Source organism: Mytilus edulis, chromosome 1, assembly GCF_963676685.1.
Source record: "Mytilus edulis chromosome 1, xbMytEdul2.2, whole genome shotgun sequence".
Lineage (NCBI taxonomy): Eukaryota > Metazoa > Mollusca > Bivalvia > Mytilida > Mytilidae > Mytilus > Mytilus edulis.
Genome location: NC_092344.1, coordinates 122,465,342 through 122,482,506, shown reverse-complemented (window position 1 = coordinate 122,482,506; position 17,165 = coordinate 122,465,342). Strand labels below are relative to the sequence as shown.

Below are 17,165 nucleotides of genomic sequence, written 5' to 3'. Positions count from 1 at the left end.
TTTTATCTCGTTAGTTCTGAATATTTTATAGACAAAATTTAATACAAAATGCATATAACATACAGTTTAATCTTTTTCAGTATTGATTAAATCATTTTTCTTAAACTGTTCTTTACATCTTTATAAAATAAATTATTCAAAAATAAGAAATATAACATGTTTTTTATTTTATTTTATTTTGTAGAATTTTTATTTTTATGCCCCACCTACGATAGTAGAGGGGCATTATGTTTTCTGGTCTGTGCGTCCGTTCGTCCGTTCGTTCGTTCGTCTGTCCGTCCGTTAGTTCGTCCGTCCGTCTGTCCCGCCTCAGGTTAAAGTTTTTGGTCAAGGTAGTTTTTGATGAAGTTGAAGTCCAATCGACTTCAAACTTGGTACACATGTTCCCTGTGATATGATCTTTCTAATTTTAATGCCAAATTAGAGATTTTACTCCAATTTCACGGTCCAATGAACATAGAAAATGATAGTGCGAGTGGGGCATTCGTTTACTGAGGACACATTCTTGTTATAACAAAAGATCTCTTTACAATTAATTTGAAATCCAAACTTTTTACAAGTTAAATAGATGTCAATAAGGTAATGTGACTAGAATGAAAACTAATCCTACAAGAATTCTATTTAAAATTCTATGATTGGAAATTTAAATGAAAGTAATTCCTATGGTAGAGTTATCAAAGGTACCAGGGTTATAATTTTGTATGCCAGACGCACGTTTCGTCTACATAAGACTCATCAGTGACACTCATATCAAAATATTTGCAAAGCCAAACAAGTACAAAGTTGAAGAGCATTGAGGATCCAAAATTCCAAAAAGTTGTGCCAAATACGGCTAAGGTAATCTAAGCCTGGGATAAGAAAATCCTTAGTTTTTCGAAAAATTCATAGTTTTGTAAACAGGAAATTTATAAAAATGACCACATTATTGATATTCATGTAAACACAGAAGTGTATACTACTGGGCTGGTGGTAGAGCACCTTTCATTTGACAGTTTTTGTATTGTAGAAAATGCATCTGGAAGTGATATTTGTTTTTGAGTATTTATAGAGCTTAGACTTTTAAAATGATTCATAAGTTTAACTTGAATTACTTTATTTGATTATTTCCATGTCTGATTAATATAAAATTCTTAGTATAGAATCATTTCTAATGAACTGTACTCCTAGCCTTTTTTTTTTTTTTCAATATGCCAGCCATTTTTGTGGATTGACTTTTGTTATTTTATCTATCTGTTCCTGTGATATGCCTCTCTTTAACATCTTTGGGATAATGTTTAGTAGAATGTGTGAAAATCCATGACCACCATATTTCATCTGAAATAAAAAAAGAAATTAGCAAAACAAATCTTTTAATTTATGGAGGCTTTCCCTGAAATGATTTGCTTTCATTTTATTAACTGAAGCATGTTTCACCTCTTGTCTTCTGTTTTTTTTTTTTATTTTTATTTCCTTGTTTTTCTTTTTCATTGGATAACATATTCTTTGATTTATAACTTACTATCAGATATTAAACAAATGTTAAGAAAACTTTATATGGATTCTCATTATACTAGAGGCTCTAAAGACCCTGTGTTGGTTACAGGAATCACTGCACATCTCCAAGACTAGAACATAATCAATGACTAAAGTCTCTTTTTTGTTGATTTTGTAGTTCTGACATTTTCACTTTGAACTCCATCTCCAATAATTTTTGCTCTAAACTTTAAAATCATTATCAAAGGGTAAAAATCCCTTTAAGGAGTTGACCGACAATTCCAGCTGTGTTGACCAATCTATAAATTTTGTCTTATTGAACTTTTTTTTGCTCACAGTTTCTCTTTATCTATTTTAGTTTTCACCTTCAAATTTAATTACTTTATCAACATAGGGGAGGTAATTCAGAAAGTTTACCTATATTGTTTGGCAGCAAAAAAAACAAGAAGAAGAAAAACCCAAGTCATAGCCCCAAATTTTCTTTATATTCTCTGAAAGCATACTATTCATCATCTAATAACGTCGAAATTTTTTGTAATTTCAATAATACAAATGTTGAAATTAAAAAAGCAACACTTTAACATGTAAGTTTTGCAAATATTCAAAGTAAATGAATCATGACTGAAGGTACATGGCTAAACAATTTCCATGGAAATGAGATGTGCCAATAATGCTAATACAACTGCATACCAAAAACCATTGACTTATCATAAGTAGTTACCTTTAAACAAACCTAAACATAAACCAATACATGTAAACTAAGAAAAATTTCAAAGTCAATAAATCATAACTTTAGGGGCTGGCACAAAAAAACTCCATGGCAATGAGATGTTCCAATACTAATACAACTGCATACCAAATATCATCCACCTACCACTAGTGGTTCTCCATAAATCCACCTTATCACAAACTAATACATGAAAACTAAGCAAATGTTTCAAAAAGTCAATTACCGTGACTGAGGGGGTGGGGCCAAATAATTTCCATGGAAATGAGACATGCCAATGCTTATATAACTGCATATTAATTATCATTAACTTACCAATAGTGGTTCCCCATAAACTGACCTAATCACAAACTAATACATGAAAACTAAACAAAAGTTTCAAAGTCAATAGACCATAACTGAGGGAGCGGAGACAAATAATCTCCATGGTAATGAGTTGTGCCAATACTAATACAGCTGCATACCAAATATCTATGACTTACCACTAGTGGTTCACCATAATCAAGACCTAATCACGACTCATTTGAGTGTGCAGTCATAGACGAAGGAATACAATCGGAATGGTTTAAAGTAAAAACGGGAGTAAAACAAGGATGTGTGATGTCTGGTTTCTTATTTCTATTAGCCATTGACTATGTCATGAAACAAACGATTAAAGATCATGAAACACGAATCAGATGGATATTTACCACCAAACTAGAAGACCTTGATTTTGCTGACGACCTAGCACTACTGTCTTCCAAATTCCAACACATACTCAGTTTTTTGGGTTTTTTTTTTTGGCTTTCTGAACATTTTTGGTCTTTACATGATGAAGGTTTAAATATCCAAAAGGAAATTTAGTCTTTATATGCATTAAAGCATTATAGTTCATATATTTTGTGTTGCATTTTGAATCTTAGAGGGTCTGAAACTCAATTTTTGAATATCCCCTTTAAGATGTTTTTGTTCTGAACAATATATAGTATTCCAACTTTCCCAGGGATAAAGCGATTTACAGGAACAAACTAGTAAATATTTGTCAGATGTCTAGTGAGGAAACGTATTAATTGCAGTATTGGCGGCTACAATTATTTATTACATGAAACATATATTTTTCAGTCTATGAATAGACTACTGATGGAAAGATATTATCAGAGAAAATTTGGGCACAGATCCAACTTAGAAATTAGAAAGGGGGGTTTTAACCTATTTGCTCTACCTCTCTTTTATGGCTGAAGATGGATTGTTATTGTGGCTTACTTTTATTACCTAGATTACACTGAGAACTGTAATATGATTAGAGGGATTTACTCGTCCAATTTATGTTTGATAATTAGAAATACAATGTACAACTGAAAACAGATAAACTTCAAGAGAATGCCAGCAAAATAAGACTTAAGATTAACATCTCTAAAACAAAAGTAATGCGGATGAACACCACAAATAACAATCCAGTGAAGTTAAATGAGAACGACCTAGAGGATTGTGAAACCTGGAAAACAACCGAACAAGACAAGAAGAAATTGAACACCTTCAAAAACAGATGTTTAAGACAGATACTGAAAATAAGATGGCCTGATAAAATATCCAACGAAAACCTTCACATAAAAGCTTGAACAAAGACCGTGTAAAATGGAAAGAATGTATCAGGGCCTTAAATGCCAACTGGCATGAAGAGGATAGGTGAGGTGAGGTAATCACAAACTTATACATTGTTAACGCCGCCGCCGTTGGAAACAGCATACCTATGTCTTGCTTTTTGACTCCGTCAAGCAAAACAAAAACTGAGGTAGAAGGCTCATATATCTACAGTTGATGATATTTTTATGATACAGTAATGCATGAGGAGGGTTGATGGAGAACTAAACTTTACGATAGAACTACCATCCACTTTTCTTTCAATTGTAAAATTATCAGATGTGACTTATCAACATATTTTTGCATGCAATGTGTTACAAGACAAGTACCACCAGTGTACCAAACTCTAAATCAGTGAGTGACACCCTTACATTTGGTGTTGTAAGTCTACATATTTTTTCATCATTTTCTATTAGGCTATAGTGGTTTCTGTACTTCTGATTGTCATTGCCCTTTTGGTATAATTTCTCGAATACTTTTAAATGTATTGTTGTTGGTAATTATGTCAAACAAATGGATACAACTTTTGAAGAAGTTTAATTAAGGCTGCTTCATTTTCAAGCTACATGCTATCTTGTTCATATATGATACACTTACTAACTCCCAATGTTACGTTGTCTTATGATAACTTACTTTTCTATGTTTTGTGTGGATGTCCTGAGTGTTACGTTGTCTAATGATAACTTACCATTCTATGTTTTGTGTGGATGTCCTGAGAGATGGTAATTTTGTCTTCATACCCACTATTGATGAGTGACTTTATTGACTTGATTCTAGTTGCATCACCAGGCATATCCACTGACTCTTTTTGTTGATAATGAGTTAACTCAATACCAAAAAGATCAAACTCACAATAACAACCAAGAGCTGCAAATTTAACTAATTTATCTTCACTCAGAAAAGTTCCTAGATGAAGAAAAAGATAAAGCAGATGATGTAATTAAAGCAATATTTGCTTAAAAGCAATCATTTTTCTGTATTTTTTAACCATTACCATTCAATGGCTAATTTACTAGTCTCTGATTCAAGTCTAGTTTTTTTTGGTTATACTGTTTCATTATTCTCAGAGGTTAGCTCTTTGATAGTGATTTAAAAATTCAGGCATTTTCCATCAACATATAACAATTAATTCTTATGCAGATGGAAGGTAAAATTTAAACCCATATCTGAAAAAAAGGTAATTTTGAAGGGAATTGGTTGACATTCAAGTAGAAACATTAAAGCTTATTCAGCAACTTTTCAAAAATCTAGATAGCTCCAGGTCAAGGCCATATGTTAAAAGTACACATACATATAAATAAACTTAAATGAAGAGTTATCTCATTGGCACCCATATCACATCTTCTTATATCTAAATAGTAGGTAAGTAAGAACATACTGTCAAGGTGTGACATGATAAGTTTGTCTACTTTCCCTCCAGCCTCCTGGTACACTCTAACGATCTCTTGTGGAGCCTTGTCATCACGGCCAGGATGTATAATTACTGGACAACCAATATCAACATTTACTTGTGCTGCTGCTTGTAATGCACGTTTCTCACTCGCTGAAAAGAAAATGATAAAGTACTTTCTACGTCAGAAGTTTTCGGAGCTTTTTCGGATTATAATGTTTTGTATAATACATGTACCATATTAATAATTGTTGTTGTTTTAGGACCAATTTTCATTGCAATTAAAATCATTTTCACTCTGTAATTCCTGGAATGGAATAAATTTTCTCATCTGAATTTGTTTCACATTTTTCATGATGGTGACTTTTATACCTGAATTAAGCTTTAAAGCTTCTCATTGTTGAAGGCCATACAATCACCTATAATTGCTGAATATCACTTCTATTATATAGTAGATAGTTGTTTCATTGGCAATCATACCATATCTCCTCATTTTTATATGATAGTGTTTACATAACAGTATAAAGACATGGAGAGGGATTTAGAAATACAGCATAGTATAAAACATATGATAAGGTTTTATCAACATTGACTCAGCAAGCTACAAATACATATACATGTATGCATTAATGGCTGCTTATTCCTCAAAGTCCAGTGGCAGATATTTAAAGGAAACATGGGACAATGTATCATAAATACCAGCTGATAATCTGTATAACTATTCACAATCATGCAATATTTAATTTGATATAAAGGATAAATTCTAACAGTTTATTTTTTCTCTGTGATTTATATTGAGAAACCAAACACATTTAATCATTCTTGTAATACATTTCATACTCAGATCTAATATAAATTACTCATCCAACAACTTACGTAAAAGTGGCCAACTACACCCAACCTCTCCTATCACCCCACATTTGATACTACCGGTAGAACCATCACAACCATCTTGTAACTCTCCCTTCATATGTGCTGCCATTTCTTCTACTGTTAACTTAACTGTTTCTGGTCTGGAACTTTCTACATAATAACCTAAAAATAAGAAAGACAACTTCTCACATATATATTTTCACAATATTGTTTTTAGAGGAAAATAGTAATAAACAAATTATCAATGGTCTTTCAAATTCGAGGATGCTTCTTATATACATCTCATCAGGGCTGTCATTTTGTTGAGATTATAGCTGAGAAACACACTCTTGTAAAAAACCCATTGATAATCTATAATTACTATTTACCTAGTCAAATAATCAAATTTCTACATCTACAAACACAACCAGTCTGAATGTTTTTTCATAGAAAAGTAATCTTCTTTGCACAGAAAAACATGTTTTGGTTTGTACAGAATTTAACATAAAAGGTGTTACATATTCATCAATTAGAAAATAGGTGTTACTGGCAGTTCTGTTAAACTTGTTCCCTTTTTTATAGACTTGGTGCAGTTTAGAGCTTGCCAAATTTTAGAAAGACTTTTGACCTTGCATCGGACACCAGCATATAACATGCCTTGTCACAACAGAAAAATGATTTGAAAATGGCAGAGTAAATGGATAGTTTAAAATAAGGCTACAGTCAGATTCCATTCTTTGTGTTTAAATGTGAATTCTGAACTACTTACAATTTGTCACTGTCTGAAGCTTGTTTCAGAAAGTTTATATCTCTGTTTATACCAAGATAAGTATTGTCAATACTATACCTGTTCCAGCTACTATGTTGACACCTGTTTTCTCTGAAGCCTGTTTCAGAAAGTTTATATCTCTGCTTATACCAAGATTAGTATTGTCTACCATTGTACCACCTCCATACTTCTGTAAAATAAAATGCATACTATCAATCATCAAGGTAGCAAAAAAACTGTGTCACAGTTTTTCAATAATATGAATATGCAATTGAATATGTATGTTTGCTATGCAGTTATGAACAGGTATGGTACTGCAATATGACGATGTTTTTAGCAGTAGGTCTTACTTTTCTCAGTTTTTGACATTTTTTTTTATACTAAATCTGTATGATGTGTACCGATTGATATTTATGTCCAGAAAGTGTGAGTACTCTAAGATCATCACTTTATTTATTTTGTCATTTTGTTAGTTGTGTTTTGTACTTTGTGTCACCATGCCAATCTGATGAATCAAATCTTTTAAAATTAATTTTACAGTTTATTCTTATATTGTGCTGATAAAACAATTTCACAGGTTAGGGAATGGTTGAGCACTTAGAAATATGTTTATAGCAGCCACACACATGACAAAAATATTTAAAGGACACAACCATAAAAAATATGTTGATAGCTGCCACACACATGATAAATTAAAATATGATTATAGTGGCCATAATCATGACAAATATATTAATGCCTGTCACTTTCTGTTTATGCATTTCCCAAGTTGGAAGCCTGTTATTAAGCGGTAGTAATAAGTTGCTGTTTACCATATGTTTTTGTTTAGCTTTTTTTTCAAGCATAAATCAATGTTTGTTTTCTTTTTGAATTGTTTGCTGTGGCCTTTTTAATTCACTGACCTGTAAAAGTATATGCTCATTGTTGAAGGACATAAGCATTCATACCACATGTATTTTTTTCCTTTTGTTAGACAGAAATGACAAGTGTTGGCTAAAATGATACAGTTACCACACATTATAATTGTACTTTACCTTAAAAAACTTTAATTCTTCTATGACAGCCTCATGTTCCTCACACTGTTGTAAATTAGGGATATTACTATATCTATAAAACATTAAATGAATAGACATTAGGAGCAAACTTGATTACCTTGCTTGTATTATTCAATCACAAAAATTAATTTGTCCAACCCATGAAATTTTGGTTGTCATTTTTCCAGGAACATTAAAACAGAGTTCCTTGAATATGTGGCATCTGTCTTTATTTGAGCATTCCTTATTCTAATTAGTGTTTTCACATACATCACTCATTCACTTCCTTTCTACCCAATACTCATACATTCTTTCCTAAATGGCCATGATCACCAGATAATGTAGGCAGTCAACATATAATATAATGCCACCAACCAATCTGTGTACTTTTTTCCTTTTTTTTCTACAGTAACTCTAGATCTGTATGGCATGAATATTGCACACTTGAAATTAAGACTCTTAATAGAATTTGTTTTGGAAAAAGTTGGTGCAGGACAAAAGAAATAAGACAGATGTCTAATGTTAAGCAAGAAAAATCTATGAGATATTTGCCCTTGTAAGCTCATATATAGTTAATTGTAAATTACATTGACATTTTTCTTATCTTTGTTTCAATAAGTTTGACACGTATGTTGGTTCTTTGTGTTCATCCATGTATATCAAGTATTTTCTCACTGTGTTGAAGACCTATCGGTGGCCTTAGGCTGTTTTCTGCCCTATGTCAAGTTGTTGTCTGTTTAACAAATTCTTCATTTCTATTCTTAATTTTATATCTAAACTTTCAGTAAAAGCTTATATACAATGTAATCTTTTAAAATATATTAAAGCATATTGAGGTTGATTAATATTGCTTAGGATAAAGGAAGAGAGGTTACAGAATATTAGGGAAATCTTTACAGCACCAGAATAAATGAATCCATGAAGGTTGATGGAGATTATCATGCAAAACTAATAAAAAAAGATAGAAGTAGTAGATTTATTACAGAAAAATTTATGTTCATCAAAAGTTTTTATGGTGCATATTTTCTGTCTTTTAAGTCTTTCTTGTTCATTGAACAATGTTGAAGATCAGAAACAAAATACATTTATATTAGTCTTACTGTTGCATGTGGTTTCCTATGGTTTGTTCTTGCTAATTTAATTTGAAATGCATAGAATATATGAAAAAAAATACATAAAAAATGCAGGTAAATATTTTCAACTTCAGTAAAACATTAAACATTCATTTTCCAATTCATGCAATTATTACATTTCCAATTACCCTAACCTTCATCATGTTCACATCTGATTAATAATAGGGTGAAACCTTAATATCCATACGGATTCTGATTTATCCACCACAAGGTATCCATGGCAACAGCTGCATTCTCATAATCCTTAAATCGCTCATCTTTATTTTTGACACCTAAAGCCCCAGCAGCAATAGAGAGATGTTCATGTGGAAGAACCAGTCCCGCTGAGCTGGGATCTATTGGTCCTAGAACTAAAATAAAAACAAACAAGAATTAAAAACTAATATCCCATTTAAGTTTATGCAATGGTCATTTGCAAAATATATAGGAAGCACTTAAATATTGATGTACGAGTACAATGGAGTATTCAACTGAAGACTTTTCAAATAACATAAATGAAAGATGCCTATTGACAATATTGCACATTTAATATTACAAATATACAAAAATCTTATGGCTGATCTGTTGGTAAAAGTTTCATTTGGCAACACCACAATACTATGCCTGGCCTACCCACCACCAAGTTAAAATCTATTACAGCGACAGTTTGTCTCATCCAATCTCATCCAATTATTAGCCAAGGATGCTTTCCGAACTGGGTGCTGAATTTAAAGCACAAGTAGCTTTGAAGTAATTTAATGCCTAATTCACTATTATACATGTGCAGGGAACTGTTCCATCACCATACTATATACATTTGGACACCATTGAAAGCACACATTTTATTACGACAATAATGCACTAATCTATGTACAATACTGTTAAAGTTAATGTACTGTGGCATATACATACTAAAATCTAAAAACATTTCATGTGACACAAAATATCAATGCTACTGTGACAATTGGTTTATACTCAGCATATAAATTGCTACTTTCTATTGTTCATTTAAACCAGCATCCACATCTTTATTGGTACTTCTCTAAGTCGCCTTACACTACACCAGTAGACTTATAACTTTACTTTAATAATGAGCCACAACAGATTAAATTAGGGAGGAAAAAATACAATTATTGAACTAACAAAATGAATGAGCTCATCGCAAACTGCCAAAAGTTACTATATTATCCTGCAATGGTGGTTAATGATTCACCTTAAGGACATTTTTTTTTCTTTTTTTTATTACCGTGTATTGTCAAGATTGGTTACTCATAATTGTTTCTCAGTCACTGAATGTACCATGTTGTTCCATACTAAAGCTGCTGACCCTGTCTGTTTACATTAAAATTCCCAATGGCTTCAAAACCATGTAAATAAATAAACTCATCATAGATACCAGGACTAAATTTAGTATACGCCAGACGCACGTTTCGTCTCGAAAGACTCATCAGTGACGCTCGAATCCAAAAAAGTTAAAATGGCCAAATAAAGTATGAAGTTGAAGAGCATTGAGAACCAAAATTCCTAAAAGTTTTGCCAAATACAGCTAAGGTGATCTACAAATGTATGCCGGAGGTAGAAAAGCCTTAGTATTTCAAAAAATTCAAAAATTTGTAAACAGTAAATTTATAAATATAACCATATCAAGAGAGGGGATAGGAGGGGTCCTGATCCCGAAATCCCGGACTTAAAAAAACAAAAATCCCGAGGTCCCGAATTTAAATAAAGTAAATCCCGACGTCCCGAAATCCGAAAAAAAGGATTCCCGGATCCAGAAAGGGTCAATCCAGAAATCCCGAGCTTAAAAACACCCGATCCCGGAGTCCCGATAAAGGTCCTACCCCCCCTCATATCAAGGACAATTCATGGCAGCACAAAAAGTGCTGACTACTGGGCTTGTGATACCCTCGAGGAAATAAATCTCCACCAGCAGTGGCATCAACCCAGTGGTTGTAAATAAACTCATCATAGATACCAGAACGATGCATTGAATCGTTCTACCCAATCAAATTGCTCTATTGTCAATTAGGTGATTTTTTCAGACTCAGACAATCATACTATTTGTTTGTGGGATATTGCTTTGAAATAAGTTGTAATAAAAATTTTGGGTTTTTTTTTCAATAGGAAACCTCATTATTAGCCATGAAATTCGATATCAATGGAATTTTATATGATAATTTACAAATGTAAAAATTTTCCTCATACCTTACTAAATAATATAATTGCATAGAGATTTAAGGTATCTCACTCCATATTATGGCTTGTAACAACTTGACCATTGTTAGTTTGCTTTTCACCTGCCCCGCCCCCTTCTTTGCAAGAAACTAACTGGAAAGAATATGATGCACATGTGGATATATTGTTATAAAAAGGTAGCTACCAGTTTGAATTTTCATGTTTTCCTCTAAATAACCTTTCAACCAAAAGAAAAATTTGTTAGTAGGACTTAGTAGTTTCCAGGCGCCTGGTTTCAAGGGACATAAGTCTAGTTTCACTTTTATTGTCGCAAAATCGAAATGTGGTAGAGAAAATTATTGACAATATAATATTTTTTATATAAATACAAGAGAAAGATTCGAAATTCAATAATTCATCATAGAATAGGATTAAACAGCTCGATTATTTATATTATTAAAACTTGAAGATTGTCGCAATTAAAAAAATACTGCCAATGACCGAAAAGAAGAGTCAGAACGTCCTGCACGTCCAAAATTATATTTGTATCTCTAAATACAACAAAAGCAATCAAAGAGTTAACCGAAATAGGTAAGTTTGCTTCTGTTATGCGTACATTTATTTTAGTTTAAAGATTTTTATTATATTTTGTTTAAAACAATCTAATAGTAATGCAAGCAAAAAAAATGTACAAGGTTGATTGATTTTTTTTATTCACAACATATTCGTTAAATTTGCATAAACCAGTTGTTTCTGAACGTACAGATCGTCATTCCTATTGGAATCAAGTGAGTGTGTTCTTCTTCTTCGCCACTTGATCCTTTATTCATATGAGTCTAGACTTCATACATGAAGAATTTATCTCCAACCGTGGCGTTAAACAGGGAGATGTTCTCAGTCCTTTATTATTTAATCTTTACATAAATAATTTAGTAAAAAGTCTCCAAGATGCTAATACAGATCCCATTGTAATTGGAGATACAACAATAAATTCCCTTTTATTTGCAGATGATATAGTTTTATTATCAAATTCTGAAAAGGGACTACAAACAGCTTTAAATGTTTTTAGTGATTTTTGTAAATGCTGGAAACTAGAAGTCAACATAAACAAATCAAAAGTCATTATATTTAACTCAAATGGAAAAACCCATAATAATTTTTTTAAATATAATAACGAATTCCTGGAAACTGTCAAATCATACTGCTACCTTGGCATGACACTGCAGCACACAGGAAATCTAAATCTGTGCAGCTCATTGCTTGTTGAAAAGGGTAGAAAAGCACTTTTTAAAATAAAAAAAACAATTGGACTAAATAACCAATGCAAGCTATTAGAAAAATTATTTGACTCCCTAGTTGTGCCTATTGCTCTATACGGTAGTGAAGTATGGGGAATAGGCAAACAACACAGGGATTCAGATCCCTTTGAACACTTGCAGTATAAATTTATTAAAGAAATTCTAGGAATACATTGTAAAGCATCAAATGCTGCATGTTTAGCCGAGCTAAATAGATTGCCTTTATATACCAGAATAGAATTTTCAGCAATAAAATATTGGCTTCATATACTTGAATCAAATAATTCACTTGCCCTAAAAATATATAAAGCAACTGAAAAAAATAACTCTTGGATAATAAATATGAAAAATCTCCTTTCAAGACTTGGTTTTCATTTTATTAATCTAAATCCTATTGATATTAAGATGTATTTAAAACACATTCAAGAGAGAATCAATGATATAGCCTTCCAAAAGCAAGAGACTGACATCAATCAAAATAAAAAAATGAACTTTTTTAATATACTTTATAAACCAAATAAAAGACCCTCGTATGTTGATCAATGCAAATCCAAAAGTGATAGATCAACATTATGTAAATTGAGGTTAAGTGCTCATACTTTATCTATTGAAAGAGGGCGATATCTAAAAATACCAAAGCAGAATAGGGTATGTCTTTGCTGTAACAATGGAGACATTGAAGATGAACTTCACTTTCTTTTAAAATGTTCCTCCTATAAATATGTGAGAGATAACCTTATTAAAAAATTAAATAATGTTCTATTGAACAACAAATTTTCTTCCTTATCATATAACTTACTTATATCAATTCTAAATAGTAATTCCCAAACAATATTAAAAATTGTTGTCAACTATTTGAATGAATGCTTGTTGGTGAGAAACTCATTATTAAAAGGTACTTGATTTTTGTAATAATGTATATGCTTCTCATTTATATTTTATATATTTCTCTCATAATTATCCACTGTCACTCCTTCATTGTATATATATGTTATTGTAGTTAGTCTTTAATTTGTTGCCATAACCATTTATTGTCAATGTGTTAGTGCTAATAAAGTTATCTTATCTTATCTTATCTTATGTATGAAATATTTGCCACTGGATGTTACATAACCATCAGTCAATATGCCAGTTCCAGGACTTCCATCACATAAGTCATCCGCCCTTCATTCATAAGGGAATTAGGAATGCATACTTTTAGAAGATAAACTATTTCTAGACAAGTGTAGCCAGGGTAGTGACTCTGCAGAATGACGATTCTGAAAGTGCTTGAAACTTAAATAGAGCAGGATACAGATATGCTTTTTATCTGGTAAATGATGTTTTAAAGGCGTGGGAATTTGAAGATCTTTTCCTGGTAAAAGACATGATTCAAGAAATAGTCTTTCAATACGTCATTTCTAGAATCATGTCTTTCACTGAAAATAATCGTCAATTTCGCACACCTTTATGACATAATTTACCAGATAGAAGGTGTGCCTGTATCCCTGCTCTATCAAAAGTTTCAAGCACTTCCTAACTGTCATTCTGTAGGGTATTATAGAAATAATTTATGTTCCGAAAGTTTGATATTTTGATTACTGTAGGACTGAAAGAGGCCTGAGAGAATGACCATCTCATTAGATTTTTATTTCCCAAATACTTTTTCACCTGTTTGCTTAATATGTGTTTGAAATGATGATGCGTACATTTTTGTCACATGTTGATGGAAGTTACATGGCAGATTCGTCTGAAAACCGTATCCTGGAACTGGCCTATGAATAAAAAGGTGCTAGTATTATTTTTAACTGACTTTAAGTTTCACTATATTGATGTTTTCAGGTGTGTGCCCTCCCCGTGCCCCCTAAACAATTTTGATACCTGTAAATAATGTTAAAAATTTATTCGCAGCGCAACATTTAAACCAATTTTACTTGTCTTTGCTATTTTAGGAGGGAAATGATAACATTGTATGGATTTTTTGTTATTTAAAGTCATTTTTATAAGGGCCCTGAGGGTCACCCTATAGTGATAAATCTGTCCTTCCATTAGGCTGTCTATAACAAATTGTGTGTCCTTTCTTTATTTAGAGAACCATTATAATTTCATACCTTATACTCGACATGTATATTAACCAACACAGTATGTCCTATTGTAAAGATAAAAAAAAATTACCACACATTATTTACAGCAGGCCCACAGAGATGGCTCCCATCTCAATGACATCTAGTTGGAACTTTTTGCAAGAACTTTTTTGGAATTTACTATTGAAAGAGTCTTTGCTAAAACAGAACAAATGGTGAAAAGATTAAGTTTTCAATTTTTACAAGGGAGATAATATTTTGATACTTAAGATTCCCAACTCAGTGCACCTTTTAGATGTCATTATTGACTGTTTTTGGTTTTTTTTTAGTAAAAATTGAATTTGTGCCATTGAAACCCTTATGTGATGAGAAAAGCTTTTTTCAACTGATTTTTTAGTTCATTCATATGTTGTACTGATACACCACTTCTTCTGAGATGCACAAAACACAGTGCATTGAGCACTAGTATACATCCTACCCCTATGAAAATTTCAAGAAATTTATTAAAGACACAAATACTTGGATAGTAAAGTTACAAAATTGGTTGCCATGGTCACTGAACAAAAATTCTATATTAAATTGAAAAACGATGGAGATTTCAGAATAAAGAGATAAAAATCAGTTGCAATTTATTTTCTGCCACAAACATAATCTACAGATGCCTTTTGCTTAGTTGTTAGGTTAATACCCCAAATCTCATTTTTTCATCGGGGTTTAATAAATTTAATATGTTTATATTTTAGGCAATGTGATATAGGACAAAAAGAGGTTGTCCTTGACCTCTATCAAGGATGGCAGAAGAGTCGCAAGGTAAGCTTGATAATCTATTGACAGGTACAAGATGAGCACTCACATGCTGACTAACCATTAATCACATTAACATGTTCAGGATGTTATTTAGAGAAAAATAACAAAACTTCTTTTTGTACAGTTTTTATGCCCCACCTAAGATAGTAGCTAGAGGATCACTATGTTTTCTGGTCTGTGCGTCTATCTGTTCGTTCGTCCGTCTGTCCGTTTGTCCCGCTTCAGGTCAAAGTTTTTGATGAAGCTGAAGTCCAATCAACTTGAAACCTAGTAAACTTGTTGCTTATGATATGATCTTTCTAATTTTAAAGCCAAATTAGTCTTTTGACCCCAATTTCACGGTCCATGGAACATAGAAAATGAAAGTGGGAGTTTGAGGTTAAAGTTTTTGGTCAAGGTAGTTTTTGATGAAGTTGAAGTCTAATCAACTTGAAACTTAGTACACATGTTCCCTATGATATGATCTTTATAATTTTAATGCCAAATTAGATTTTTTACCCAATTTCACGGTCCATTGAACATGGAAAATTATAGTTGGAGTGGGGCATCCGTGTACTTTGGACACATTCTTGTTAAAACCTACAACTGTAAAATACAATTTTCCAGTGTATAATTGAACACTAAGGAAATTAGGCATGAACATCTTTGCATAATCAGCATTAATCTTATTAACACAGCAATAAAATACAGTGGATTCCAATTAACTACAAAACGTTTAGAGAAAAATAATGTAAGAGAAATGTGCAATAAGAGAAAAATAATGTAAGAGAAATGTGCAATAAACAGAACAATTTTATATACATGTATATTAAAAAATAAAGGTATAGTTTCAATACCTTTTTGGTATTCAATAAAAGGACCCAGTTCAGTTGTATAAAATATGAACATGCCATTGTCACTTGAACTAATGTTTTACAAACAATGAAATGTATTTTAGAATGTTTACTATTTTTAGTATGGTTTACTGGTATGTAATGACGTTCCTCATTTACTTTTAAGATTTAATTAGAATTATTGATAATATACATCTGCTTTACAAGATATGCATCTGGTGGTAGCTCTTCCCTTTATGGCTTATACAAATGTATGGCCCATAGAAACTTGGTACATTTTGTTTTGGGTATGGTTTTGATATTTTAATTTTGAATGTTTTTTTTTATGATGTTAATCATGTACAGGTTGACAAGATAGCAACAATCTGCTTGTTCAATTCCTGACAAACTTTATTTTATTTGAGTTGTCTCCCCTCTTGATTATGCACATGAACTTTTCAGGCCGTGCATGTTACCTATAATTACTTACGTCCACTCCATAATTGCTTTGGTGGATAGTTGTCTCATTGGCAATCATACCACATCTTATTTATTTTACATTTTTATGTAAGTTTAAGAAAGGATTTAAAGCGGCTCTAAATCAATTTATTTTCCTAATATAGGATTTCGCTATATTTTTCTACAAATGAACTTTATCTTATACTTAATAGAAAAATAAAATAAAAAAAATGGGGTCACCGTTCACTTACCCTCACAATCTGCCTTCAAAAGAAGCATACATTTTTGTGAAGGTACTTTTTTTCTGTTGTACTAAAAAAAATAGGAGAAATAGAGGTAATATCGAAATAAAAAAAGTACTAAATTACAGAAATTGCTCAAATTTTACAATAGTTTAGTTTAAGTACAGCTTATTTGAAAATGAAAATAAAAAATATAGGTCACCAATGAGTTAAAAAAGGTTTTTCAATTTTAATGCCGAAAAATGGCATTTTTGCACCAAAGGGAGATAAGTTGGAGCTTTTTCAATGATATATGCATATAAAACGAATTGATTTATTTTAATGATTTTTGC

At 31.8% G+C, this 17,165-nt stretch overlaps 2 protein-coding genes across 3 annotated transcripts in view; one reads left to right on the top strand and one right to left on the bottom strand.

Moving 5' to 3' along the window:
- Positions 1–11,476, bottom strand: LOC139505009 (N-acetyltaurine hydrolase-like). Of its 2 annotated transcripts, XR_011659491.1 has the most exons (9): positions 11,358–11,476; positions 9,186–9,348; positions 7,866–7,938; positions 6,910–7,021; positions 6,087–6,245; positions 5,199–5,363; positions 4,509–4,726; positions 516–1,314; positions 1–206 (listed from the first exon to the last, which is right to left on the bottom strand). XR_011659491.1 is itself a non-coding variant. In XM_071294869.1 (8 exons), the coding sequence occupies exons 1-8, from the start codon at positions 11,371–11,373 to the stop codon at positions 1,183–1,185; spliced, it is 1,038 nt and encodes a 345-aa protein (XP_071150970.1). In that variant the 5' UTR covers positions 11,374–11,471; the 3' UTR covers positions 1,077–1,182. The 2 variants fall into 2 exon arrangements, 1 of the variants encoding a protein (XP_071150970.1); XM_071294869.1 differs by lacking the exon at positions 1–206 and having other exon boundaries at positions 1,077–1,314; positions 11,358–11,471.
- A 138-nt stretch (positions 11,477–11,614) lies between these two features.
- LOC139504980 (solute carrier family 2, facilitated glucose transporter member 10-like) overlaps positions 11,615–17,165 on the top strand; it is a 32,615-nt gene continuing 27,064 nt past the window's right edge. Inside the window, exons 1-2 of the mRNA XM_071294863.1 lie at positions 11,615–11,743; positions 15,257–15,323. Coding sequence (XP_071150964.1) covers positions 15,305–15,323 — 19 coding nt within the window. The 5' untranslated portion in view covers positions 11,615–11,743; positions 15,257–15,304. The remainder of the gene's footprint in view (positions 11,744–15,256; positions 15,324–17,165) is intronic.